The 27150-nt window shown below is 50.6% G+C and overlaps 1 protein-coding gene across 7 annotated transcripts in view; it reads left to right on the forward strand.

The window, feature by feature from the left end:
• The window catches only part of LOC126523469 (ABC transporter G family member 23-like), a 198501-nt gene that overhangs the window by 8238 nt on the left and 163113 nt on the right, over positions 1–27150 (forward strand). For all 7 annotated transcript variants that reach the window (XM_055066856.2, XM_072288869.1, XM_055066855.2 and 4 more), the window contains exon 4: positions 18387–18649. In XM_055066856.2, coding sequence (XP_054922831.2) covers positions 18387–18649 — 263 coding nt within the window. The remainder of the gene's footprint in view (positions 1–18386; positions 18650–27150) is intronic.

Below are 27150 nucleotides of genomic sequence, written 5' to 3' on the forward strand. Positions count from 1 at the left end.
CAACCCCAAACCAACGGTCTGACCGAGCGCTTCAATCGCACACTTGGCGACATGATGCGGATGTATATTTCATCCGACCACTCCAACTGGGACACCGTACTCCCCTTTGTTACGTTCGCGTACAACACCGCGACGCAAGCGACCACCGGCCTTTCCCCCTTTTTCCTTGTGTATGTCCGTGAGCCTTCATGCTCTTTGAACACCATACTGCCGTACCAACCTGACGCTACAGAGTATACTCCGCTTTCCGAAGTCGCCAAATATGCTGAAGATTGCCGTCAGCTGGCACGTGCCCTGACTAGTGAGACTCAAGAACGTCAAAAGACAAGACATGACCGTGCTCATGAACCACCGCACAACTTTGCCCCTGTGTATGTGCCGTCTGAAAAGGAAGACGAAGGGCCGTGCCTTGATTTCGAGCGACCCCCGTGCTTCGGACAGCCCTTGCAGTGCCTTGATTTACCTAGCGTTCCACAACGTTGTGAACGAGAATAAACCTCATCGCAATATATATATATATATATATAAATATATATATATATATATACCACCTGCGTCAGGAAACCGGCCATGGCAATATGACATGTGGCCCGAGTTCTTATTGAGTGCGCACGCATGCTCTTCCTTCTTCTGTCAAAACTAGGAAGCGGCAGTTCTTAGCGAGACGAGACCACCCTTTCACCGCTCCTTGGTCGCTCTCGGACACTTTTGTCAGAGGCCAACCTTGAAGAAAAGTTGTAAGTGCACCGCGGGAAGGAAAAGGAAGTAGCGAACCTTCCTGCCGGCCCAGCGTAAAGGAAATGTTCTACTGAGGAGCAATGGCGCAAGTAAACATTGCGCTCTTTACATCTTCATTTTTATGAGGTGCTTTTCCAGAAAAAAATTGGGGGCGGGGGGGGGGGGGATGTACTCTCTATTTGAAATGCATAGCACTCATTTTACTGTGTAATCAGGTTTGAAGAAAAGGTATTGCAGTGCCCGTTAATAACGTTTACAGGTCAAGAACTAGAGAGACACCAATATGTTGACTGCGGAAGGCCCGCGTGTTGCTCGACATAGCAGGGAACTTCCTTCGCTTCGTCTTGCCGCGTTGATGCGCTGGTCCGCTTCCGACCTAGTTTTCAACGTTGTGGCTTGACTTGGGAGGGAGCCTGCTTGGTCACTCGGTGTGCTTCCAGATCTCCGCCTTGAACGTTGTGTGCCGCAGGAGATGCCTCCCAACCGTGACACGCATTGTGCTTGACGTGCGAATGGGTGTATCCCAAGCGTAAATCCTCGTTCCAGTGGCGCAATGCTTGCGATTTCATTTACTTTTCGTCTCTGCGTGAAAGAAAATAACGTCCGTCAAATTTACCTTGTTGTGGGTTGGTATAATTTTGCTGATATTTTTTTCTTGATTACGATACAGCGTCCCGACTAAGGAGAACATCACGAAGAACATTTATTGTTGGTCTTGTAAAAAATTTCCAATGAACTAAACGTGCAGCCGTTGCAATAAATCAATGAATTAAATACTGGGCCCGAGAAAGCAAGCATCACCGTTGCCGAAATTTCTTATTGAACAATTCCAAGTACTTTAATGACAGCAGTATTGTTGCAAAGAAGCCTAGGCAAGAATGTTGATCGACTGATTGTAAATATTCACGTCCCCTCCGCCATGCCACCCTCTCGACGATAGTGCAGTTGTGCCTTCCCCGTCGAACACACACACTCGCGTCGATCCGTGCGCAGGTGGGCGTGATGAAGAACGGCAAGATCTGGTGTGAGCGGCCACCTACCGAGCTCATGGAGACGTACGGGGCGGCCACACTGGCCCAGTCCTACCTCAAGGCACGTGACCGTACTGTAGGGGCTGTCCGAGCATTCACCTGTCGCATGCAGCCGTTTGAAAGCTCAATGCCAGTCGCCGGACCATTTGACTGTTCTCAAAACTATTAAGCTGACCGAGACACCTTTCTGGATGTCCAAAATATGGCGGACCTGTTCACTACGAACAACGATGGCTTACGGTAAAAACACGTTGCTTCCTGCACACCAGTCAATTTTGAGTGCTGAAAAGAAGTATTGCTTGAACAGAAACTCACTGGCAACACGGATGTTCTCCGTTTCAACACTTGGTGGTCCGCCGTGTTTTGGACATGATACATCGCAGGAAAGCTACCAGGTACCATACGCTACCATAAGATACCAAAGCTGCCATAAGATACCTTATTTGATCGCTCTGCTACCGTAATTACAACGCGCTTGGGATGGTTGGGCACGACGCGTGCTCATACATTCATCGTAGAAGAGAAACAAAAGGCACTGACTCCGGAAATTTCCCTGAGCCCGTACACCACGAATCACCGTGCTTGCCTTCCAATGGGGAATAATTGGGGGCAATTATCAACGGGGATTATATAACTAACCAACCTTTTGCAGGTGACGCTTTCCTGTTCAGCAGCGCTGAAGTTGGTTTACACAAAATAATTGAAGACTGCAATTGACAAAGCCTAAGAAGAGAACAGCAAATTAATATGTATAAAGCTAAGCTAGCAATGTGTCTCAGCTAGCGTTAGCCAAGCTATTCAACGAAAAAAAAGGATTTACAACAACAGGGTGGAAAATGCAAGACCCAGGGTATTCAGTCGTTAGCGTTCTGACAACCGAACACCGTACGTCTTAAAATTGCAGCTTGCAGCGTGTTTCCTTAACAATGTTTTTTTCTTTGAACAGCTTGGCTAAACGTTAGCTGGGACACCTTATATATCCTGTTCAGTAGTGGGCGGCAGGGGAATAAGACTTTCTTGTCACGGTTTTGAAGCTGACAAACACCAAGTTTATCTAGGAGAATTAGTAACAGGGGATCCACAATAGAGCACTGCACGGGCCCTGCCCGAGCCCGAAAGCGCTGGCCCGGCCGAGCTCGGTGATTTCAAATTTATCCCGGCCCGGCCTGGTTCGGTTCCAACCGTTATCTCTTGAGCCTAAAGGAAGTGTGACCGAGTTGTCGATTACTGTGAATGTACTAGCCGCACATGGAATATTTGCGAGAGGCAGATTTCACTGTGTCAGGCTTTTCGCTCCAGTTGCTGCTGAAAGAAGTTAAAAAAAATTAAAAGAAACTGCATCCTCTATTCGTCATGCTCGTGCAATAAAGTGCGATATAAACGCCCGAACTACACTTTCTCAATAGTGGTGCGTCATCTTGTAGCGAAGACTATGGGTGCCGTACACACCGATAGCACATTCCTGTGTTCAAGAGGCGGTCAGCATTGGCCCACTGCGACGTGCCTCGCAATGATACCGCCGTTTCGGCACTGAGTACCTCAGAATTTGCTTTTTTTTTTTCAGGCAACTCTAGTCATGTTATCTTACTTTGCAATCTCTATACCCAGTGCAATGTACAATGATGGAACTCGAATCAATAAACTTAGGGAGAATGTGAATTAGAATATATGCCGGCCTCTTTACATTCGAAATACCATGATGCAGTGCCATATAATCTATTCTAACACCATTAGAATTAGGTGACGCGCAAGGGTGACGCTCATGCGCAATCAATTGTCAGACGGAACATACAATTTTAGCTTCATTTTTATGGCGTCAGTTTTTTAGTCGACTACTTAGGCATCTGCGTCTCGTAGTGGGAGTAAATGGGCAGTGCTGTGATCCGCTCCATCCACCCTGTCGCTCCCGCACGTCTATTTACGTCCGTGCGCGCCTTGCCCAAGCCGTCGTTCGTGTGGCCGACATCATTTCCACCTCCGTAGAGTGTGTGGCTATGACTGTGCGCGTTGGGGGGGCCGACATTTCTGTCGCCAGCGTGTACGCGCAACCCGCGCAGCGATGGGATACGTCTTTCGTGGAGAGCCTTACCGCGCGCATCAACGGTAACTGTGTTGTGTGCGGCGACTTTAACTCTCACCACACGGCATGGAGCAGCAGCCGCTGTGAGCCTAATGGCAGGAACCTGCTGAACTCCATCCACTCCTCTGGTCTGCTGATCATCAACACCGGCAGTCCCACTTTCGTGCGTCGGAAGGTGCGCGGGAGTGTGATAGACTTATCGCTGGTTAGCGAACGGTGCCACTATGAGTGGGTAGGCAGCCCTGACACTCAGGGGTCGGATCATTAGAGAGTTTTAGAATAGGGGCCCCAATATTTTGGGGCCCCAAAGAGCTTTGCGGGTGTTAGCGTTGGGGCACGCAGGAGTGAAGAGTTTTAGAATAGGGCTTTGCGTTTGCAGATAGCGTCTTGCGCTGACAGCGCCACTACGGCGTCTAAGAAAAACGATTAAAAATAATAAAATCAAATATACCATCTTAAGTTATGAATAGTAATTTTGACTTGCGTGTATTCACGTTTAATTGCAATTTAGAGGTTATTCTTCAAGCAGTAAACAATTGGTTGTGCTTAGTTTGGAGCAACAAAACCAACTTTACGTGCCTTCACCAGCCAAGCTTAGCCGTGTTAGGCCTACGAGCCATAAAATCCACACTCGAATTCGGAATCAGCGGCGTCTAATGAATCAATCTTCATAACACACGCTAGTTGAGAGAAAGCGATAACTGCAGTCACTTCTCCTAGCTTGCGAACTTCACGCATTATCGCGAATCGAACCCAGTTTGGTGCTAGGTTAGAGCCGTCGCTTCGATGGGCGCCGCCATGTTTGTTGACGCAAAGCTTTTGGGAACGCTATTTGAGCTCCCGCTAAATCGGTGAAACAGCGTTACCAACGCAAAACCCAAACGCAGTTTGCGTCTCGCGCATGCGCAGTGGCTTCGACGCTATTTCTTTGGGGCCCCAAAACGTTTGGGGCCCCTATTCTAAAACTCTCTATTATCCGACCTCACTTGACCCGCTCGGTCTGAGCCGCGAACGGACCTGTACCTATCGCATCACCGACTGGTCTCTGTTCAGGACGATCTGTGCCACGGCCCCTCCAGCGAAAACCGAATTCCTCACGCACATTTCAAGGTGCGTTGTCGCCGTGACCAAGTCGTGTACGGTGCCCGCTGGAACGGCGGCGCCCGACATCAAACTTCTGAAATTACGAGCGGCACGCCGACGCGCTGAACGCCGCGCCATCAAAAGCGACAAGGTGGAGCACTGGACACTTTACAACCGCCTTGATGCCGCGTGCCGTCGTCATGCCAGGCAGCGTCGCAACCAGAGCTGGCAGAGTCTCTGCCTCTCCTTGGAGGACACTCGCGACAAAGCACGCCCCTGGCGCATTCTCGCCGCCCTACTTAGTCCCAAGATCCCCCGCCGCCCTGCACTCTCCATCGCAGTGGCCCGGGGCTTGAGTGCCGAGCAATTAGCCGAACTCTTCGCGGATACGTTCGCTCCGCCGTCTGTGTGCCCTGTCACAGCCGCCGTCGAACTTCCGCCACACAACATGGTTGAACGCCTCGCTCCTGTGCGCTATTTCCCAACGAACGCAATTCTGGAGCATGTAGAAGTGCTGTGTTCTGCTGAGTTCACGCTCAGCGAGTTGCGCATCGTCTTGAACAGACGCAAACGTCGCTCCGCTCCCGGTTCCGACGGCGTTACTCATCAAGTCCTGAGGAACAATGACGCAGCTCAGCTTCCGTCACTTCTCGAGGTCTTCAACTCGGTCTGGCGCAGCGGCATCATTCCCGCCGACTGGAAAGAGGCGATCGTCGTTCCCATTCTCAAGCGCGACAAACCAGCCTCGAACATCAACTCCTATCGCCCAGTATCGCTAACCTCGGTACCCGGCAAAACAATGGAGTCCATGGCTTTGCACCGCCTTGAATGGATTGCCTCCGCCCTAGACGCCTTTGCCCCTGAACAAAGCGGCTTCCGCCGACTGCGCTCGACAGCTGATTCCATCGCGGACGTTGTCGCTACGCTCGAGGACGCGGCAAGCCGCCACGAAGCCAGGTACCTGGTGCTGCTCGATGTGGAACGCTCGTTCGACGGCCTCCCGCACGGCACCATCATTCAAGCGCTTCACTAGCTGCGTATCACCGGCCGCCTACTGGACTATGTCTCGGGCTTTCTTAACGACCGAACGCTCAGAGTGCGCGTGGGTGACGCGCTCAGCACCTCCCGTAGCGTGACCTCTGGTATTCCTCAGGGCAGTGTCCTCAGCCCTTTCCTCTTCAACTTGGCGCTGGCAAGGCTCCCTGATTTCATCCCGAAGCTGACAGCCTTCGAAGTCCGTGTGGCGATTTACGATGATGACATCGCTCTTTTTGCTTGCGGGCCCACGGACCATGGCTACCAAGTGCGTCAATCACTTCAGTCGGCGATCAACGCCGTGGACGAATATCTCGGCAGCATAGGGCTTCAGCTCTCGGCGTCAAAAACCGAGGTGCTACTAATTCACCCCCGTGCGAGCTGTGCACGTTTCGAAGTGCCAACTCTGTCGCTGCGCGGAAGCCACCTCCCGTGGCAGAGAAAAGTCCGATACCTGGGCCTCCACATCGACTGCCGCCTCAACTTTAACGCGGCCACCACACAACTTTGCAGGGACTCCAGGAAAGTCGCAGGCGCCGCACGCTCCCTGCTCGCCCGAGGCTGCACACCGCATCTTGCGCTCCGAGTTTACAACTCGATCGCAACGTCGCGAGCACTCTACGCGCTCCCACTCACCAACGCCAGTGCAGCCAACTGGAAGGCCGTCGACTTCGAGCACCGCACCGCAGTTCGCCAAATGTACGCGCTTCCCCGCTTCTCGCAAGTGGGGGCAACTCTCGCCGAAGCGGGAAACTGGCCGCCCTCACTTCGCGCGCGGAAACAAGCACTTCACCACATCGAGCGTCTGCAATGGTCGCCACAGCGTCAGCGTCTCGTGTGCCGCCTCCACACCCTCGAGAGCTCGGGCATGGCCCAGCATGCCACCGAGTTCAGCACTCGCATCGCCTCTTTGCCTCAACTCCTCCCCCTGCCGCCTTCGCCGCACGCCTCCGCGCTCCTCGACGTAAACATCACCGTCCGGGCGTCAAGAGCAAGCGACAAACAGCACTGTGTGCCATGCAGCAGGAGACGGCTGCATTGATCTTCGAACATCTACGCGACCGACTCCTAGTGTACACTGACGGATCCGTGTCCAGTGACGGTTCCGCCGCTGCCGCGTGCACGGCACCGGAAATTTCTGCGTCTCGACAGTGCCGCCTTCGTTTTCCTGCCTCGTCGACAGTCGCCGAACTCGCGGCTGACCTACTTCTTCAGCAGTGCGGTGTCTCGTCTGCCGCGATACTGTCGGACTCGCGTGCGGCTCTGTGCATGCTGAGGAAGGACTATGCCGGTCTTCCGCTTGTGCAGCGCGTGGGATCATAACTGCGCCATCTCGCAAATCAGGGCTGCGATTTGGCATTGCAGTGGGTCCGCGCGCACATCGACCTGCCCGGGCACGAAGCGGCCGACGCCCTCGCGGAGCAAGCTCTCTCGACTCGCTTCCCCCTCGCCAGATCCGTCACCCGTTTCGACGTGGCCAAGACGGCGGTACTGCGCATCCTACGCGCGCAGCATCCGGATGCCCGCGTTTCTGCAGGTACGCCCCCTCGCCTCCTCCCGCACGCGGGTCTCTCCCGCTGGGACCGCTCGTTTCTCCTTCGGCTGCGCGGCAGCTGCTACAACACGGCCGCCAGAATGCAGACTGCACGGAAGGGGCAGCCCCGCGTGCTTGGATTGCGGCGAGGAGGAGACGCCTGAGCACCTTCTGCTCCGCTGCCCGGCATTCGATGTTGAGCGCACTGCGCTCTTTGCATCATACAGTCGTGTGGGACTGCCCTGTAGCTCGGAGGGAGCACTTCTCTTTCCGGCAGCCCACCCTTCCATTGTCAAGAAAGTGCTTCCTGCCCTACTTGACTTTTGCTGTGACACGCAGCTGAGAGCGCGGCTTTAAGCCCCGCATTGCTTCTTCACCCTTCTTGTTATTCTTTCCCGCCTTCTTTTCCTTCTCTCCCTGATCTTTTTCTCCCCACTCCCCTTTCCCTGTGCAGTGCTGTTGAGGTGTCCTCCTCTGAGAGACAGTTACGGCACTGCACTTCTCTCTTCCTCTTCTTCAAAAGTCACTACACACACGCGAGGGCTGAGCCGCCTAGCGTACGAATGTATCATTTAAAAGAAAAATGCGCTGAGAGGTCAAAATTCTCTGCGTTGTTTTATTTTCCAGATCTCTTTTAGCAACGTGCTAGATTTCACAGCATACGCGTCGGCTTGAACTATGTATCTAAACACTATGGACACTTTAAAGGGTAAATTTAATTAGTTGGAGTACTAACGCGATGAACTGCGGCAGATTATTCAACTCGCTTCAACAAATAATAATAATAATAATAATAATTGTTTATTTACACGCATCCAAAAGCAAAACAAAGAAATGGGCCTAAGTCCACGAGGTGTTGTGCGACTAGGCCCGGCAGAGTCGGTACAGCGATGTGGTTATATATTGTCACGTGGTGGTAACGTTGAAGAACACAGTAGCAATGCTGTGAAAGACAAAACTACCTTTTATTGGGCGAACTTCCGCCCTCAAAAGCAGGCTACACTAAAAAGAACAACGATAGCGGCGAACACACTCGGCGATCGTCGAAAGTCTGATCAGCGCATCAAGCGCGTCAGCTTTTGCACATAAGTCGTCGAATGTTCCAGAGTAATCACTGGGACCCGCGTGCCTTCCACAAAGTTCTACATTATTCGCGTCGCGCACACATGCAATCAGATTACACAAGGTTCGGTCACAGACAGCGGACGGAAGCTTCGATAACATTCCAGAAACTTCCGATACATGCAGGCGCGTCCTGCGCTGTGCGATAACATTTGTTAGGCGGTGAAACGTGTCGCCCGATAAAGACAAACACGTACACGTGTCAAATTTTACATAATAGGTGAAAAGGTATACATTTAAATAACACATTTTTTCTTCAAACTTTCGGAAGAAAGGTTGGTAGTATTACCTGTTAACGGACAATGACATAGTAAACAAAGACAAACACATAAACAACTTAAGTAAAGAATCAGAACTAAAATTCAACGTTTCATCAGTAATTCCTTCAACGTTTTTTTTTTCATGTTGCCAAAAAGAAAGCATAAGCCAAATCATTAAATATTTTTGTGATGTATACACTTATTCTCGCTTCTCTATACTTAGTAGTGGAATAGGGTAATTTAAAACGTTTCCTTGTTTTTTAACAATCGAGGTGCATCGTATGCCTCTTTGAATTCATCGCTGCAATTATGTCGCATAATAACCGTTCTGGTAGATAAATCCTTAAATGTGCAAACTCCGAATTCATAAATAATATTATTGTCATGTAGTGTAGTGCCATAAGCAACATGTTTTAATATATTTTATAGTAGTTTATCAATCCGATTTTTCCAGCTCTCTGCACAAAAGGCGAAGATCGTTATACCATACCTCAGCACACTGTACACTAGTGCATGGACTATCATTTTCTTGACTGGTAGAGGTACTACACCCTTTATGCTGATAAGTAGATATGCAACACTCCGTAGTTTGCCACATAAAAACGCCATGTGATGCTGCCAAGACATGCCGCTGTTGAACGTTATACCCAGTCACTTGAATGTCTCCACATATTCTACAGCAGTACATTTACATGAAATACAATGTTCATGATGTAGAAATATTGGCAAGTTTATTTTTCTGAGTTTTGAACGGACTTCGAAAGCACATGATTTTGCTTTTCTTAGAATTGATATATACACAATTTTCTTCAAGCCAATGCATGGCCTTATGAATTGCATTCTGCGGGGCGTTAATAGCTTACTCATAACGCATATGACGTGTGAGTAGAACCGTAACATGTGCATATTGATACACCGTAGCTTTTGTAATTATCGTGGGAAAGTCGTTCAGAAATAAATTGAATAAGACAGGGGGCACGGATCCCTGTGGAACCCCAGCTAGCAATTACATGACAGGTCACAGGTAATCATGGCCATGATTACATGTGACCTGTCATGTAAGTAATTGCAAATAAGGTAAAGGGTTCCCTGAAACACAAACGAAACTTTTCCAATAAAATGTCGTGATTTAGTTTCGAATGCTTTTGCTAAATGCAAAACCAAAGCCCAACTATGCAGGCCCTTATCAAGAGCAGAATATAATGCATTGGTGAACTCTTCTAATAATGTAATAGTACCTCGCTCAGCAACAAATAATAATAATAATAATAATAATAATAATAATAATAATAATAATAATCCTATCTTATGTCCACTGCTAGACGGAAGGCCTCCCCCTGCGATCTCCAATTAACCCTGTCCTGTGCCAACCAATTTCATCACACCACCTAGTCTGCTGCCGTCTTCGACAGCGTTTCCTTTCTCTTGGTACCCATTCTGTAACCCTAATGGTTCGCCGGTTATTTAACCCACGCATTACATGACCTGCCCAGCTCCATTTCTTCCTCCTAATCTTAATTAGAATATCGGCTATCCCTGCTTGCTCTCTGATCCACACCGCTTTCTTCCTGTCTCTTAACGTTGCGCCTAACATTCTTCGTTCCATCGCTCTTTGCGCGGTCTTTCAGTTGTTTTCGAGCTTCTTTGTCAGTCTCCAAGTTACTGCGCATATGTCAACACCGGTAGAATGCATTGATTGTACCCCTTTCTTTTTAATGATAATGGTAAGCTTCCAGTCAGGATCTGACAATGTCTGCCGAATATGCTCCAACCCATATTTCTTCTTCTGTAAATTTTCTTCTATTTATCAGGGCCCACTGTGAGTAATTGAACTAGGTAAACGTACTCCTTCGCAGACTCTAAAGGCTGACTGGTGATCCTGAACTCTCGTTCCCTTGCCAGGTTATTGATAATTATCTTTGGCTTCTGCATAATAATCTTCAACCCCACTGTCATACTTGCTCTGTTAAGATCCTCAACCATTTGTTGTAACTCGTCCTCAGTGTTGCTGAACAGGACAATGTCATCCGCAAACCGAATGTTGCTGAGATATTCGCCGTCGATCCTTACTCCTAAGCCTTCCTAGTTCAATAGCTTGAATACTTCTTCCAAGCACGCAGTGAATAGCATCAGAGAGATTGTGTCTCGTTGTCTGACCCCTTTCTTCATAGGTATGTATCTCCCTACTTTTCTTGTGAAGAAATTAAACGAAAGAACAGTAGCCAGTTGCACTATGCTCTAGCACACAACTTAATTTGAGGATGAATATTCCAAGATTCATTTGCTGCCACTTTAATAGCTCCAAGAACGCGTTTAAAAGAACGCGCAGTGCATGAGATGGAACTGTGGGCTTAAGGGCGGATAGGCAAGCGCAGTCAGCGGAGACCGGTGAGCGAGAAAGGGCGTCAGCGTCCGTGTGTTTGCGGCCGGAACGGTAGAGAACGCGGATGTCGTACTCCTGTAGCTTAAGGGCCCAGCGAGCAAGTCGGCCAGATGGGTCCTTAAGGGTAGACAGCCAACAAAGGGCGTGATGGTCAGTGACGACATCGAAAGGGTGACCATACAAATAAGGACGGAATTTTCCAAGGGCCCAAATAATGGCTAAGCACTCTTTCTCTGTAACAGAGTAATTAGCCTCGGCCTTTGTCAGAGTTCGGCTCGCGTAGGCAACGACATATTCATCAAACCCCGCTTTTCGTTGCGCGAGTACGGCGCCAAGTCCGACGCCGCTGGCATCGGTGTGGACCTCTGTGGGCGCTGCAGGATCGAAGTGGCGGACGATAGGTGGCGAGGTTAGCAGGCGGCGTAATTTCGTGAAGGCGTCATCACAGGCGGGTGACCAAGCGGAAAGTTCTTTGTCGCCACTTAGAAGGGCTGTCAGGGGTGCACTTATGGAAGCGAAATTTCAAATGAAACGTCGGAAGTATGAGCATAAACCAAGGAAACTTTGAAGCTCCTTTAACTTCTTTGGTTGCGGAAAGTCGGTGACAGCGTGGAGCTTGGCTGGATCCGGAAGGACGCCGTCTCGCGATACAACATGGCCAAGAATAGTGAGCTTTCGGGCGCCGAAACGACATTTTTTAAAGTTAAGTTGAAGTCCCGCGTCAATAAGGCATTTCAGAACTTGCTCGAGACGGCTGAGATGGGTTCGGAAATCAGCGGAAACGACAACTACGTCATCCAGGTAGCATAAACATGTGTTCCATTTGAGGCCGCGTAAAATATTATCCATCATTCTCTCAAAAGTGGCTGGAGCGTTACACAGGCCGAAAGGCATTACGATGAATTCGTACAATCCGTCAGGTGTTAAAAATGCTGTTTTAGGTCGATCAGATGGTGCCGAGGGGACTTGCCAGTATCCGGAACGTAAATCCAGCGAAGAAAACAACTGAGCTCCCTGCAAACAGTCGAGGGCGTCGTCGATGCGCGGTAACGGGTAAACGTCCTTGCGCGTTATCTTGTTCAGACGTCTGTAGTCGACGCAGAATCGAATAGAGTCATCCTTTTTCTTAACGAGGACGACCGGTGATGCCCAGGGACTGTTGGAAGGCTACACAACGCCACGCTTGAGCATGTCAGCAACCTGGTGGTCAATGACACGGCGCTCAGAGGCGGATACTCGGTATGGGCGCTGCCGTAAAGGTGCATGACTGCCGGTATCTATCTGGTGAAAAACCGTTGATGTGCGGCCCAAACCGGAAGCATGGCTGTCGGAAGAAGCGCTGAACCTCTGCAGGAGAGCAATAAGCTGGCTTCGTTCTGAAGATGACGTGCCATCGTCGATGGAGCAGTGGAAAGCGTCGAGGAGTGATTGATCAACCGCAGAGTCACAAGTAAGTGCGCCAAGGCCCGCAGAAGTAGAAACGGCAGGAGCGTCAAAGATGCAAAAGGTGTCGGCCGGTTGAACAAGGCCTAGGCATTCACCATGAAATAAAGCTAAATGGCAGGCCGTGGGATTGTCGACGACCATTTTCGTGACGCCATTGCGAAGAGTAAGGAGAGCAAAGGGCAGCGGAGAACATCGGCGGCGAATGAACAGCTCAGAGGGCGTAAAGAGAACAGTGGCATCAGAAATAGCGGCGCACGACACAGGCACAAGCAGGGAAGAGCGTGGAGGGACGGAATTGCCTTCGGAAACAAGCAGTTTAACACTGGAAGGGTCGTTTTCGATAGTCTCGACGTCGGGAAGTGCAGAAAGTTCGAGTTCGGCGTGACAACAGTCAATAACGGCGTTATTATTTGCAAGGAAGTCCCAGCCTAATATGATGTCATGGGAACACGTGGGCAGCACGACGAATTCGACGGTATACAGTAGACCTTGAATGAAGACGCGAGCAGTACAGGCAGCGAGAGGCGTTATATTTTGAGCGTTCGCGGTTCGAAGGGAGAAGTCGGAGAGAGGCGTCAAAACCTTTCGTAGTGTGCGCCAGAGTTCGGCGGAAATTACGGATACGGCGGCTCCTGTATCTACAAGTGCCAGGCCGGCGATTCCTTCGACAGAGACTTCAATTATGTTGGCTGGAGAGGGACGAGGACTTGGGCATTGCGACGTGGACGCAGTTCGTGCCTCGGGAACTGCGGCCATCAGTTTTCCTGCTCGGTGGACACGGGACGGCGCCGCATCGGAGAAAGCGAGCGACGACGGGGATATGGTGAGCGGCGAGTAGAGGCGGTTGGGCGGTCAGGGGAAACGGAAGAGGTAGGAAGGCTGGAAGTGCGAAGAGGAAAACGGAGCGGGGAAAGGTGGCGCTCGCCGGATGTTCTGAAGAGGAAGCATGCCACGACGACAATGGCGCGCCACGTGACCAGCACCACCGCAAGCAAAACATATTGGGCGGTCATCGAAGGTGCGCCACTGGTGGGGGTAAGGTCCGAGTCGCAGTTGAGGATCCGGAAAAAGATGTCGGTCGGGCAGCGGCATAGGAGGAAAATGCCGTCGGTCGTGAAGCGGCATAGATGGCGGCAAGAATGTCGGTGGTCGATGCATAGAGGGCGGCAGGGGCGTTTGTGGACGAGATCGGGAAACTGCTTCAGCGTAAATGAGAGGAGCCGTGACTGGTGTCTGCTCAACGGATGGAGGAACGGTTTGAGATACTTGTTCTTGAATGAAGTCGCGGATCGTAGGATGCAAAGCAGGTGGTGGTTCCTGGACAGAAGATATCAAAGATAGCTGGCGGGCGACCTCTGCGCGAACGAATTCCTGATTTTTTACGAAGAGAGCAGCATGGTTGTCGTCGACTCCAAGGCTTGATAGAGACTCGGCGGGCGGGGTGGGACGTCGGGTGTGAAGCCGTTGCCTGCGCAACTCGTCGTAACTTTGGCACAATTCTATCACTTCAGCGACAGTGTGAGGACTCTTCGATAATAGCATTTGAAACGCGTCGTCCTGAATACCCTTCATTATATGTTTGATCTTCTCCTCCTCTGACATCGACGCATTCACCCGTTTGCAAAGGTCGACAATGTCCTCAATGTAGCTCGTGAAGTTTTCTCCGGCCTCTTGGGATCGTGTGCGCAAACGTTGTTCTGCGCGAAGCTTTCTTACTGCAGGCCGACCGAAAACTTGGGTAACGTTGGTCTTGAAGACCAACCACGAAGTGAGGTCGGCTTCACGGTTTAGAAACCATTGCTTCGCAACGTCCGTAAGATAGAAGGCGACGTTTCTTAACTTGGTAACTTCGTCCCACTGGTTATGGGCACTCACTCGCTCATAAGACGAGATCCAATCTTCAACGTCTTTGTCATCTGTACCAGAGAAGATAGGGGGATCTCGCTGACGCAAGGCACTGGCACAAACCAAGGTGGCCGGCGCCGTTGGAGGAGCTGGAAAAGTGCGTGCGTCGTTGGGCATGATGGGGGGTAGAGTGCGACTCCGAAGTTCCAGGGTGGCCGAAACACAGCACGTCCACCACTTGCTAAGAGATTTATTAGCAACGGGCGCGAACGGGTAGCCGTCACAAGCGTTCGGCGAAAGACAGCAACCACGAGCTCATGCCGGTAGCGATGGTGCTGTGGCGCAGGCAGGCTACTCTTCTTCGTTACAATTGCTTAATTTTTTATTTTTGCGTTAAAATGATTCCACACAAGTCAATGTAAAGCGGCAAATCAATGACTGCTGCCGAAAATCTCTGGTACATATTTTTATGCAGCAACCTAATACTGTTCGTGTCTTTGCGTGTAGGCACGTCTTATCGTGTTGAATATTGTAACCAGTTGTACTGAAATTGATATATTTTATTCCTCTTGCGATTGGTATACCAATGATACTTTGGGCAACAGAATGCAGTCTGTAGGAAGTTTTTTCCCAGCGAGTCTTACACCATTCATGTAGTTTTCCATCTCTTCAACGCAACTGCAAATATCTAACTTGTCATCATTTTATTCCGACTTGCCACTCTTGAAATTTGTATTTTGCTGCCACTGTCAATTTTGGCGATGCGCGTCCACTTGTTGAAAAGGCAAGGCCGCTGTTAAACTCACTGCGCTGCCTACATTTGAACGTCGGGTCGTCCGTCTCTCGCCTGAGCGCGATCACTTCAAGGTATCCGTGGTCTTTATAAACTAGAAACGACATTCGCCAGTTTTTTCAGTGCCCCGAAGACGGAAAAAGGCGGGGCGTATAGTGGCGCGCGGGTCCCCACTGGCACCCGGTGACCGACGCGCGCCGCTGATGTGCACTGATGTGTGCAGCGGGCCGCTGATGTGCTGTGGCCGGTCTGCTGTCCCGACTTTCTCAGAAACGGACAAGCGCCACTGACCAAACATGTTCGTAGGGCTGGAGTTTTTTATGGTCTGCAGTTTTGCTGATTTGCAAATAGCATGCCCGAACCTATTACTGACCCGACTGAGGCCCGAGCCCGGCTCGGGCCCGAGGCAGGGCTCTAAATGCCAGATCATGTGAACGAAATTTCCACGCGAGTAAAAGCGAGTTGGCGCGCATACAGCAGGTATTCGTGACCGGCCAGCTTGCCGCTTCATCCTCATAAACTCTACAATCAAATTGAATTAAATCAGTACTTCGCTCTATGGGGCTGAAATTTAGAGGATAACAAACAAACGTGAGAGGAAACTAAGGACAACTCAACAAGCGATGGAACGTCTCTTGACGCCGAGAGGTTGAAAGAAAGCAGCATGTATTGCGAGTAAGTGCGCAAAGCGGATATCCTACTATAGGTAGAAGGCCAGCAGGACATATGTTCTAACGCATAAACGGTAAAATAGGCAATAGCTGCTTTTACTGCTGTAACAAGATGGGGGCCGGGGGGACACGAAACCCTGTAGTGGGCGAAATAACTATGCTTTGCGTACAGATGAGGAAATCTGTAACTACGGTGTGGAGTAAGATGACGCAAGACAGGCGTAATTGCGTATCGCTGGAGGAGGCGCTCGTCCGCCAGTGGGTCGGCTGATAACAATGATGAGGCGCTGCTAGAGGTCTATTGCTACGGTTCTGGTAAACAACGTTCTTCATGGGGATAAGTGGTATTGCAGTTTTGTTAGTGAGCTTGTAATTGATGTTACAGAATTATGTCGAGCACGTTTAGAAACAAAAGTGGTAATGATGCTCTCTACGCCAGCTACCTCTTCAGTACTTATATATTTCAGTTCAGTAAAATAAGCTTGATTCAGCTCACGAAAATGTCGGTAGCATCTCTTCCTTATTATTATTTTTTTTAATTTCAACAACTTTAGGCATATAAGAAAGACCATACACGAGAAGCGTGTCTGGTCGTGTCTTTATTCGGCAAGATTGCCTACAGACAGCAGAGTAAGTACTGGAGTACACTCTTTAAAATATTTACACCTTTTGGGGATCATCTTATCCCACAACAATAATCGTCCAACCCATATTTCTTTTTCTGTAAATTTTCTCATGATCAGGGCCCAGTGTGAGTAATTGACCTAGGTAAACGGTGTATATAAGAGGTGTATGTATATAAGAGGTGTCTTGCGCGCATTTCCTTTCTTTAATACTGCGAGCGCGGTACTTTCAAATCACAAAAGGCTTGCGCGTTATCAGCGTGAAACAGCATTCTCGACAGGAAAGTAAGGAGCCCTGCGTTTTCTCAAGAAAAGAAACGCGAGCAAGGCAGATGACAATCATTCTTGTGGGAAAAATATGCACCCCAAAGGGTGCAACTGTTTTACGGCTCTACATGTTGGAAAAGACCGTCATCAAGCTGCTGTTCGTCTGTAAAAAAGTGTATATGCTACTCTACGTACGGTCTAAAAACACTTAAAGGCTGTGCACACTTTTATTCTTAATCAGCTGTTGCGTGCAATGCGTACCTAGATTACTGTATATTAAATCTGGAGCTACTCTCCTAAAGCTAAATTTGCAGGGAAATAGTATGTAAGGTGAGCGTAGATAGTCCATAAGAGGTGATAGTGCCACTTCTGAGTGCAGAGGCCAGAGGCGCTATAACGTAAAGCTATCAAAAACTTTTCTATTCCAATTCTGCACTCAGCCCTGCGCGATTGGTCAAAAACTTTTTTGAATCGCCGCCATTTCGCCTGCCTGTCACGCGACGTCACCAAAGCCACGATAGCTCCCTATCTGATATGATGCGCACACACTGATCATGCATTATTGGACCGAACAAAAGAAAAATACTTATTTCTGATTCGACGCCTTTTCGCCATTAGCCCTCGTCTATTGGTCAAAAGATTTTGGGCTGCGCCCACTTCACCTGCCTGTCAAGCGACGTCACAAAACCACGAAAACTCACCGCGTCAAGGTGACCTGTACGAGATAGGTGCATCAATATGCCGAACAAAGCTGAATTTTTTCTGAATAGCCGCAGGCTGCCCCGTTCCGAAAGGAATAAAAGATGGTTGCCGCCGATCGCTCAGGCACTGGCTACTCGCACCTGCCGGAGAGCTTGGGTTTATTTGCGTATAAAAAAACTTCTTGCGTAGCCGTGTAACGTTTTTGACAACTTTCGGCACGTTTACGACCTCGCTGTAGCAACTGTTCTTTGCTGAGGACCCGTTTTATTGGCATTCTTAACCTTCCGTTGCACGACGCTAGGATTTTCGACCAGCCACTGCAAGCTAAGTGATGGAAACCGTACCTTTTGCAGACGCCGGCACCACCCTCTTCATTCGGTTATCAATATTCAGTGAACTGGCTCGGCCCCATCGAATCCCTCTCCACTTGAGCGTGCTCCTCGCCTCTAGTCAGCGAATTAGATAAGACAAGCCGGTCAGTGTAGGCAATGTTATTCGTTTTTCAAGAAAACAAACGTGACCTCCTATGAACGAGCCGAGCGTTTGAGTGATGTGTTCAGACAACCATGCGGGTGACCGCCCGATGCTTGTGTCGGCGGTTACGCAAGTTTGACGTCATGAGATTGGAAGAAAAACATATTGGAATAGTTTTGCGTTATAGGGCCCCAGATAGCATATCCATGCCTCAATCATGCTCTCCGCACTTTTGCCAGGACAGTTGAGCACGAATGACACGCGCTGTAAGTATCCGCACGAAACTGTGCTCGCCGCAGGTGTGCCAGGCGCTAGACTTTCCGCCTCCACCCGCCGAAAAACAGGCGCAGCCAATCGCTGAAAAGCAGAAGCCGCAGCCAGTGCCTGAGAAGCCGCAGCCCGAGCCACTGCGGCGCCCGCGGCTAGCCCCTGCCACGCCAGTGCAGCCGTGTCGAGTGCCGGAATCGCTGCTCACATGGGCCAACTGGGGACCGGTGCGGAGCTGTCTTCGCCTGAGGGCGCTGGTGGTGAAGAACTTGCTCAAGATTATGCGCCGTGTCATGTAAGTTCTCGGATGCGCACGTGGTGCGGAATTGTATTCTAGTGTTTTACGTGACAAAACCACGATTTCGTTATGGAGCACGCCGTAGTGGGCGACTCCGTAATAATTTTGACCACAGGGGATCTTTAACGTGCCGCCTATGCACAGGACACGGGCATTTTATTTTCTAAATGGAACAATCAATGAATATAGCAAGTCATCTCTGCGGCTGCCCGCAAGCTGTGAAAAGGTTCATGAAAGGGAGAAATGGCTCCCACCAAGCTGTAGCGCAAAACTACGAAGGGAAACCAATACTCGTTTCACAGAGAGAAAGCTTCGCAGTTGAAGAAAAAATTCGTCTTGGTCTGGGGACCGACCCTGCGACGAACGCCTTTCCGGGGTGGTCGCTCTGTTATTGGAGCAAGCCACGAGCTTAGCGCATCACCGAGCGAGGCCGAATTAATCGGCTTGAAGCACCGGGGCACTGAATATGGCAGATCAGTTCTGCAGAAGTCCGCAAAGTGTCGGAAACTTTATGAATGAAGGGAAAAATTCATCCACCTGACTGTAGCTGGAAGCTACGAAGGGAACCGCGAGGAACTCTCATTTTGGTAATCTTCGTGCTACTGTCGGGTGGATGACAACTTTTCCGTTTTTATGCGACAACCAATACGCTACACTACGGTAGACTTGCTTGTATTAAACTAGTTGCGCAAGAGTCATCTGATTATGCCATGGCATAATAGCTTTATATGTCGGCGCCCATGAACCGAGAGTAAAATAATCTATAGATCTCGTGATCTTCGTAACGGCATCAGGAAAGCAGATAATCTTTCATTTGGTTCTTGCTGCTACTGCAGACGATGGCGATGTCTGCAAGAAGCATAAAAAAGAGCGCGTTCATTGAATTCTCACAGGGAAACCCGATTATTCGAAACGAATTTGGAAAAAAGAAGATCAGTTAAGGGGGAGGAGCATTTGAGTTGCACTCTCGAGTCATGAACAGCAGCTTCCTGATATATTAACAGAAAGTGATATAATCAGTGTAAGCTGCCAGTACAAAATTATGCGCTGCAACTTGATAACTCATTTGTGCCTGCAGTTTCTTCTTTTACCATCAATCCTATTTTCTTCCCGCATTGCGATGCCTTTCATTGCTTTTAACATCATGAACCGTAGCTTTGATAATGCAAGCGTGGCGAGCGGTGAAAAAGAAAACGATTGAATGACTGTCTTGCCATTTTGGTTACGATAACGCGCATGGTATGAGAGGACATTAAAAGCTTCGACAAACAGCCTGACAATTGCCCTAAACAGGTTGTAGTGCGTAATAAGATATCAGCAGGGTAACTATAACACAAAAGGAAAATGTCAAAAGTTAAATTAGGGGCCGCAACCTCCAACATTCAAGGTGGAAAAGAAGAGGCAGCAGACTTGTGCGACCTCGCAGAATCAACGCCCAATTTCCAGCGAAGCTGTTTCTTTCGAGCACTTGAATTCAGAAATTTACTTGCCTAATATTGCTACGGGATAGTATTTCCAATGACGAAGAGCCGAGCAGTAAGAAGACGACGACGACGATTAGAAGTTAGCGCGGGCTGTTGCCTCTTGGCCAAGCGCAGCGTACTTTCTTGTAAATATACTTGTAATAGCTTTTCGTCTGCGTCTTCCTACGTAACATATCTGGTGGAGGTGCACGTTCCCTGTACCTCGTCACGGAGCATCGCAGTGGACGGTACGTCGAGCCTAGCTTCATGGCTCCCGGCAACGACAAGCCGACTCCGCCGGCCCCGACACCTGCTGCCACCTCGACGACCTACATCACTCTCCCCGCTCCCCGTGATCTTGGCGTATTCTCGGGCAAAGATGGGGAAGACGTCGATGACTGGATCAGCCTGTATGAACACGTCAGCCGCAATAACCGGTGGGACCCTACTATTATGCTCGCCAACGTAGTCTTTTACCTCGGTGGCACACCTAGAGTTTGGTATCACACGCACGAAGATGAGCTCACCAGTTGGGATTCACTTAAGACACAGCTTCGAGACTTGTTCGGCAACCCCTACGGTCACCAACTTGCCGCGCAGAAGGCGCTTTCCGGCCGTGTGCAGACGTCAACAGAGCCCTATGTCACGTACATTCCGGACGTCTTGGCTCTGTGCCGCAAAGTTGACACCCACATGACTGAGTCCGACAAGGTTGCTCTCATCCTCAAAGGCATTGCCGATGACGCCTTCAACTTGCTCGTTTGCAACAAGGTAGCGACGGTGGATGCTGTTATAAAAGAGTGCCGCCGCCTGGAACTCGCTAAAAGCCGATGTATTGACCAGCAGTTTGTCCGTCTGCCCAACACCCCAGCGACATCTTCCTGTGCCGACACTCCTCGTCCCAACAACACTGCCGATATTACCAGGATCGTCCGGCGTGAGATCGAGGCCGCCTATCCGGCTGCCTTCGACTCCAGTGCCACCAACACATCTGCAGTCACGGTCTCACTGATTCAGGCAGTTGTCCGCCAAGAGTTCGAAAGCATGGGTCTTCACACCATCTGCTCGGCCCATCGTCCTGATACCCGCCCGGCTTCTTCGATTCCGCCCCGTCCCGCATCTTCTTACCCACCACGTTCCCGCAACCCATCTGAATGGCGCACTGCTCCATTTGTTTCCACTGCCATCGAATTGGGCACATTTCTCGGCACTGTCGCAGTCGCTGGAGTTCCCCGACCCGGCCTACTTATACTGCCTACTCTCGCCCCCCAGGTGGCCCTTCTCGTCCCTATGCCGCACGCTCCGATAACGCCGCCGCTGATTCTCCTGCACCGAACCGTTCCTATTCTCGTTCGCCTTCGCCCCAACGACGACAATTCGCCGAGTCCCTTCGGACGCCGCTCCCAGCCAGAAAACTAGACGATGCAGCGCCTCGAGGTGACGCTGCATTGCTCCCTACGTCGCCAAATCCTCTACTGACGTTGCCCACTCATCTGAACCTTCTTGATGTGCAAGTCAACGGTGTTTCTGTGTCTGCATGCACTCATAGACACTGGGGCGCATTTGTCCGTAATGAGCGCTGGCCTTCGTAACCGGCTCAAGAAAATTATCACGCCCGCCACGACGCCTGTTGTCCGTGTCGCCGATGGCGGAACAGCCCCCGTAATTGGTATGTGTACCGCCCGCGTCTCCTTCGCCGATCGCTCAACAATCGTGCTATTCACAGTCATCGCCCACTGTCCCCACGACATCATCCTCGGCTTAGACTTCCTCTCCGCACATTCTGCTCTCATCGATTGCTCTGCCAGTACTCTCCGCCTCGACCTGCCTGTTCTGGATCCCGCTGAACAACACCCTACTCGCCCCAGTTCCGTCGACTTCGTCCGCTTGCCACCTTCGGCACTGACTTACGTTGACTTCGTGTCATCCCCACCTGTCCCCGACGGTCACTACATCGCGGCTCCTATGCAAGACGTCCTCCTTACACACGGGATCACAGCACCTCATACAGTTTCATCTATTACGGCGAATTGCGTCTGCCTGCCAGTGGTCAATTTTGGCTTGACGACACAAGGGCTGCCACGCGGGATGTCTCTGGCCCAACTTTGCTCATTCGAGGATCGCTCTGTAGCATCGATTTCAGTAGACGACAATTCAGCCGGTCCTCCTCTACCATCGCATTCGGCAACTTCTACCATCGCCAACTTACAGAAAATGATTGCACCCGACATGCCGTCCGAGCACGCTCGTGCGCTCTACCGCGTTCTCATTTGCTACCAAGATATTTTTGACTTTAACGATCATCCATTGGCCCAAACAACAGCTGTCAAACATCGCATTGATACCGGCGATGCCCCTCCTATTCATCGCCCCCCGTATCGAGTATCACCAGCTGAGCGTCAAGTTATTCACACCGAAGTTCGCAAAATGCTTGCCAAGAACATTATTGAACCGTCATGTAGTCCATGGGCGTCACCTGTTGTGCTGGTACAAAATAAGGATGGCTCATGGCGCTTTTGCGTGGATTATCGGCACCTTAACAGGGTTACCAAAAAGGACGTGTATCCCCTACCTCGGATTGATGACGCCCTTTACTGCCTCTACGGTGCTCGCTATTTCTCCTCTATTGACCTTCGCTCCGGCTATTGGCAGATTGCCGTGGACGACCTCGACCGCGAGAAGACTGCCTTTGTAACACCCGACGGTCTTTATCAATTCAAAGTGATGCCGTTCGGTCTATGTAACGCTCCTGCCACTTTTGAACGCGTGATGGACTCCCTTCTTCACGGTTTCAAAGGGTCCACGTGCCTGTGCTACTTGGACGAGGTTATAGTATTCTCCCCAACATTCGCTACGCACCTCGAGCGCCTCTCAGCAGTCCTGGACGTTTTTCGGCGAGCCGGTCTGCAACTCAACGCATCGAAGTGCCAATTCGGCCGTCGCCCGATTACCGTCCTTGGACATCTCGTTGACGCTAACGGAGTGCAACCGGACCCAGGCAAGATTCATGCTGTTACGCACTTCCCTGTTCCAAAGTGTGTCAAGGATGTGCGCAGCTTCATCGGCCTTTGCTCGTACTTCCGCCGTGTCGTGAAAAATTTCGCGGCCATAGCACGACCACTAACCGAGCTTTTGAAAAAAGGCGCCCCTTTCTAGTGGGGCGATAACGAGGCCTCTGCATTCTCGCTTCTAATTGACCTTCTCACAACGCCTCCCGTTCTGGCCCATTTCGATCCTTCTGCGCCTACCGAAGTCCGTACTGATGCCAGCGGTCACGGAATTGGCGCAGTACTGGCACAACGCCAGCGTGGCCACGACCGTGTTATCGCTTACGCCAGCAGGCTCTCGCCCGCGGAGCGCAACTATTCCATCACTGAGCGTGAGTGTCTGGCCCTAGTTTGGGCGGTTGCGAAGTTCCGCCCATACTTATATGGCCGACCTTTTTCCGTTGTCACAGACCATCACGCGCTTTGCTGGTTATACTCATTGAAAGACCCTACAGGAAGACTTTGTCGCTGGGCCTTACGCCTCCAAGAATATTCGTTCTCTGTCACCCACAAATCTGGCCGACTACACAAGGACGCTGACTGCCTGCCTCATTACCCGGTAGACGAGCCTGATGACGCCGACCGTAGTACCGCCAACGGCATTTTCTCTGTGTCTGCCTTCGCTAACATCGCCGATAAGCAGTACCGAGACTTATCGCTGCGAGTACTCATCGAGCGTCTGCGCTCTACACCTACCGACGCATCCGTTCGCCGATATGTCCTCCAGGGCGGCATTCTGTACCGAAGGAACTTCCTCTCTGATGGCCCTGATCTTCTTCTTGTCGTGCCAAAACATCTACGACAGACTGTGCTCTTTGAGATGCATGACGCACCCACTGCAGGACATCTTGGGGTAACCCGAACGTGCGACCGCGTCCGCCACCGCTTCTATTGGCCTGGTCTCGCTCGCTCCGTCCGACGCTATGTTGCTGCCTGTGATCCCTGCCACCGTCGGAAAACACCTCAGGTGCTACCTGTGGAACCGCTCTTTCGTGTTGGATTAGACCTCCTGGGTCCCTTTCCCACGTCATCCTCTGGGAACAAATGGGTAGCCGTCGCAACTGATTACGCCAACCGATACGCTATCACGCGGGCTCTCCTTACCAGTTGCGCCACTGACGTCGCGGACTTTCTCTTGCGTGACATTATCTTAGTGCATGGCGCCCCGCGACAGCTGCTTACTGACCGTGGTCGTAACTTCCTCTCGAAAGTTATCGCCGATATTGTGCGTTCCTGCTCTATTCAACACAAGCTGGCTACATCATACCATCCTCAAACCAATGGCTTGACAGAGCGGTTAAACCGTAGTCTTACCCACATGCTGTCCAAGTACGTTTTGAAGGACCACCACGACTGGGACGTTGCCCTTCCTTACGTCCCATTTGCTTATAATTCTTCCCGGCACGACACCGCCGCATTTTCTGCATTTTATCTACTCTACGGTCGCGAACCGACCTTGCCCTTTGACACGGTACTTCCTCCTGCTGCGATCTCAACAACCGAGTATGCGCGGGACGCCATCGCCCTCGCCGACCATGCACGCCAGCTTGCCCGTACTCGACTGACGGACTCGCAAACCACGCAGCACCGTCGGTACAACGCCCGCCACCGTGATGTACAGTTTTCGCCTGGTGCACTCGTGCTCCTGTGGTCGCCCTCTCGTCACGTCGGACTTTCAGAAAAGCTCCTTTCGCGATACACAGGGCCCTACCGCGTGCTGCGCCAGGTGACGCCTGTGACGTCCGAAATTGCTCCTGTGAGCTCAACCTCATCATCTACTCTGGCATCTAGTGGTGTCGTGCACGTCAGTAGGCTCAAGGCCTACTACACTGCTTCCGAGTCCGGCCTTTAGTCGCTCCGGGACGGCGCTTTTGCCGCCGGGGGTAGTGCTACGGGATAGTATTTCCAATGACGAAGAGCCGAGCAGTAAGAAGACGACGACGACGATTAGAAGCTAGCGCGGGCTGTTGCCTCTTGGCCAAGCGCAGCGTATTTTCTTGTAAATATACTTGTATATAGCTTTTCGTCTGCGTCTTCCTACGTAACAATATTAAACTATGCACTTTAGAACGTTGCCCATAGATTAATCGCCCGTGTCAAACCTTGCCGCGTGTAACATTTTCGAGCACTTCCTGAAAGATTTTTTTTTCACAATGGCTGAATTTGGCCCACACACGTTTGACTTCGCATACAGATTTTCCATAGTGAAAGTGGTTCCTATCACCGTGATTAAGTCCCATTATCCGTGACAAATATTCGTGGCTAGTTTCGAGGAAAGTAGCCCAGTGACCTGATCTACATGACACGGCTACACTAACTCCATTTTTACAGCATAACTGGGCCGACTACTTATTGCGACAGCAATTATAGGCAAATATCCGGCGTCATGTCACGCTTTGCTGCCCCGGCCACCTGCAACTTGCTTCGGCCTGCGAAAGATTCATAGCTGACCATTGGTTGTCCCAGAAGCACATCACATCAGATCTATACTGGCACTTTGATCGCCGTCCTCCCATTGTTCCTTCTTACTAATGCGTAAGCACTCTTTGCCGAGTACCCCAGCCCGTTCACGCGAGAAGTGTAATCTCTTGTATCTATACAAAAATGCGTAATTCGCAAAATGAAGACATTTAGTCGTTATAATAGTGTATATGTACATGATTGGTAGCTTTGTAACGATAAAGAAGAATTTAAACCCCCAAAAATTAAAAAGGAGAACACCCATAGAGGTACATACCGCTCCTTGGAAAATGCATCCAGTCCTTAATTTTCAGTTTTTCTCTGCGTCTGATAGCCTTTAAAACTTTTGGTGTGCTCTGTACTCGCCGTGGGACGACATGGAGGGCCCCGCCCTCCAGGTCCCCTAGGCGCTCCGTATCCATCACGACACGGAACACCACCGCCAGATGCACTCCACGCTGCATCCATGGCAGTGGTGGCAACCACAAGTCCTGCGGCCCCTGCAGTAGCAGCTACAGATCAGGGTCCTGCGAGCAAGAGACTACGCGAAAAATAGCCTTCGGGTGAAAATGCAGGGGAGATGGACCAGGCAACCTTCAGGGTCGTATCCTACAAGAAAAAAAAAAGTGCTGGTGTCCCTGTTATCTTCAGACATACCGTAGAAAGAGGAAAACTGTGGAATGTTAACCCTAACACTGTGGCATCGGCGGTTGTAAGGTCGGCTCAATAGAAAGTTCTCAGCCATCGCCTTAACAACGACGGCAGCCTGATGGTTACAGTGTCAACTCTCCCCGTCGCCAACCGTTTGTTCACGGTAACTGAGCTAGCTGGCGTGGCTGTAGAAGCCCGTGTCCTGTATTCATACACGGCTAGCTAGGGCAAAATACACGATGTACCTCTCAGCTACTCAAATGAAGACTTACAAGAATATCTACGTGACTAAGGCGTCGTTACAGCAAGGTGGCTCACCACTTACACCCCTGTAGATGGCGGCAGGGTCAAAGAGACACGTGGTCGATCCGTTATATCGGAATTCGCCGAAGATTCACCTTTACCTCAACGAGTTATGCTTGGATTCTGCAGTTACCCTGTCACCGAATACGTCGGGTCAGCAACACAATGTTATAAATGCCAGGGGCATGGCCACATATCCAGACATTGTACCGGCCCAGTGTGCTACAAAGTGTGTGCTGGACCCCATTCGCAAAAAAATGCACCTCGAGAGCGCAACCTAAATGCGCCAACTGCGGTGGTCCACACCCTGCTTCATATGGAGGGTGCGTTAAAAAGAAGGCTGCTATACTTGCTCGCGCGGTGGAGCATGTACAAGGGAAACCACCCAAGCGTCATGAATCACCAGCTAACCCCGGTGTGGTTATCACGAATACGACAAGCCACTCCCAGGAACAATCACCACAAAGCCAAAAGACATCTGGCAAACACATACGCTGATGCGGTCAGAAAGCAACGTGGTAAACCCGCGGTCTCATCGCCTCCTTTGAAGCTACCGCAACATGTCGCACAAGAC

This window comes from Dermacentor andersoni, chromosome 6, assembly GCF_023375885.2.
Source record: "Dermacentor andersoni chromosome 6, qqDerAnde1_hic_scaffold, whole genome shotgun sequence".
Classification (NCBI taxonomy): Eukaryota; Metazoa; Arthropoda; class Arachnida; order Ixodida; family Ixodidae; genus Dermacentor; species Dermacentor andersoni.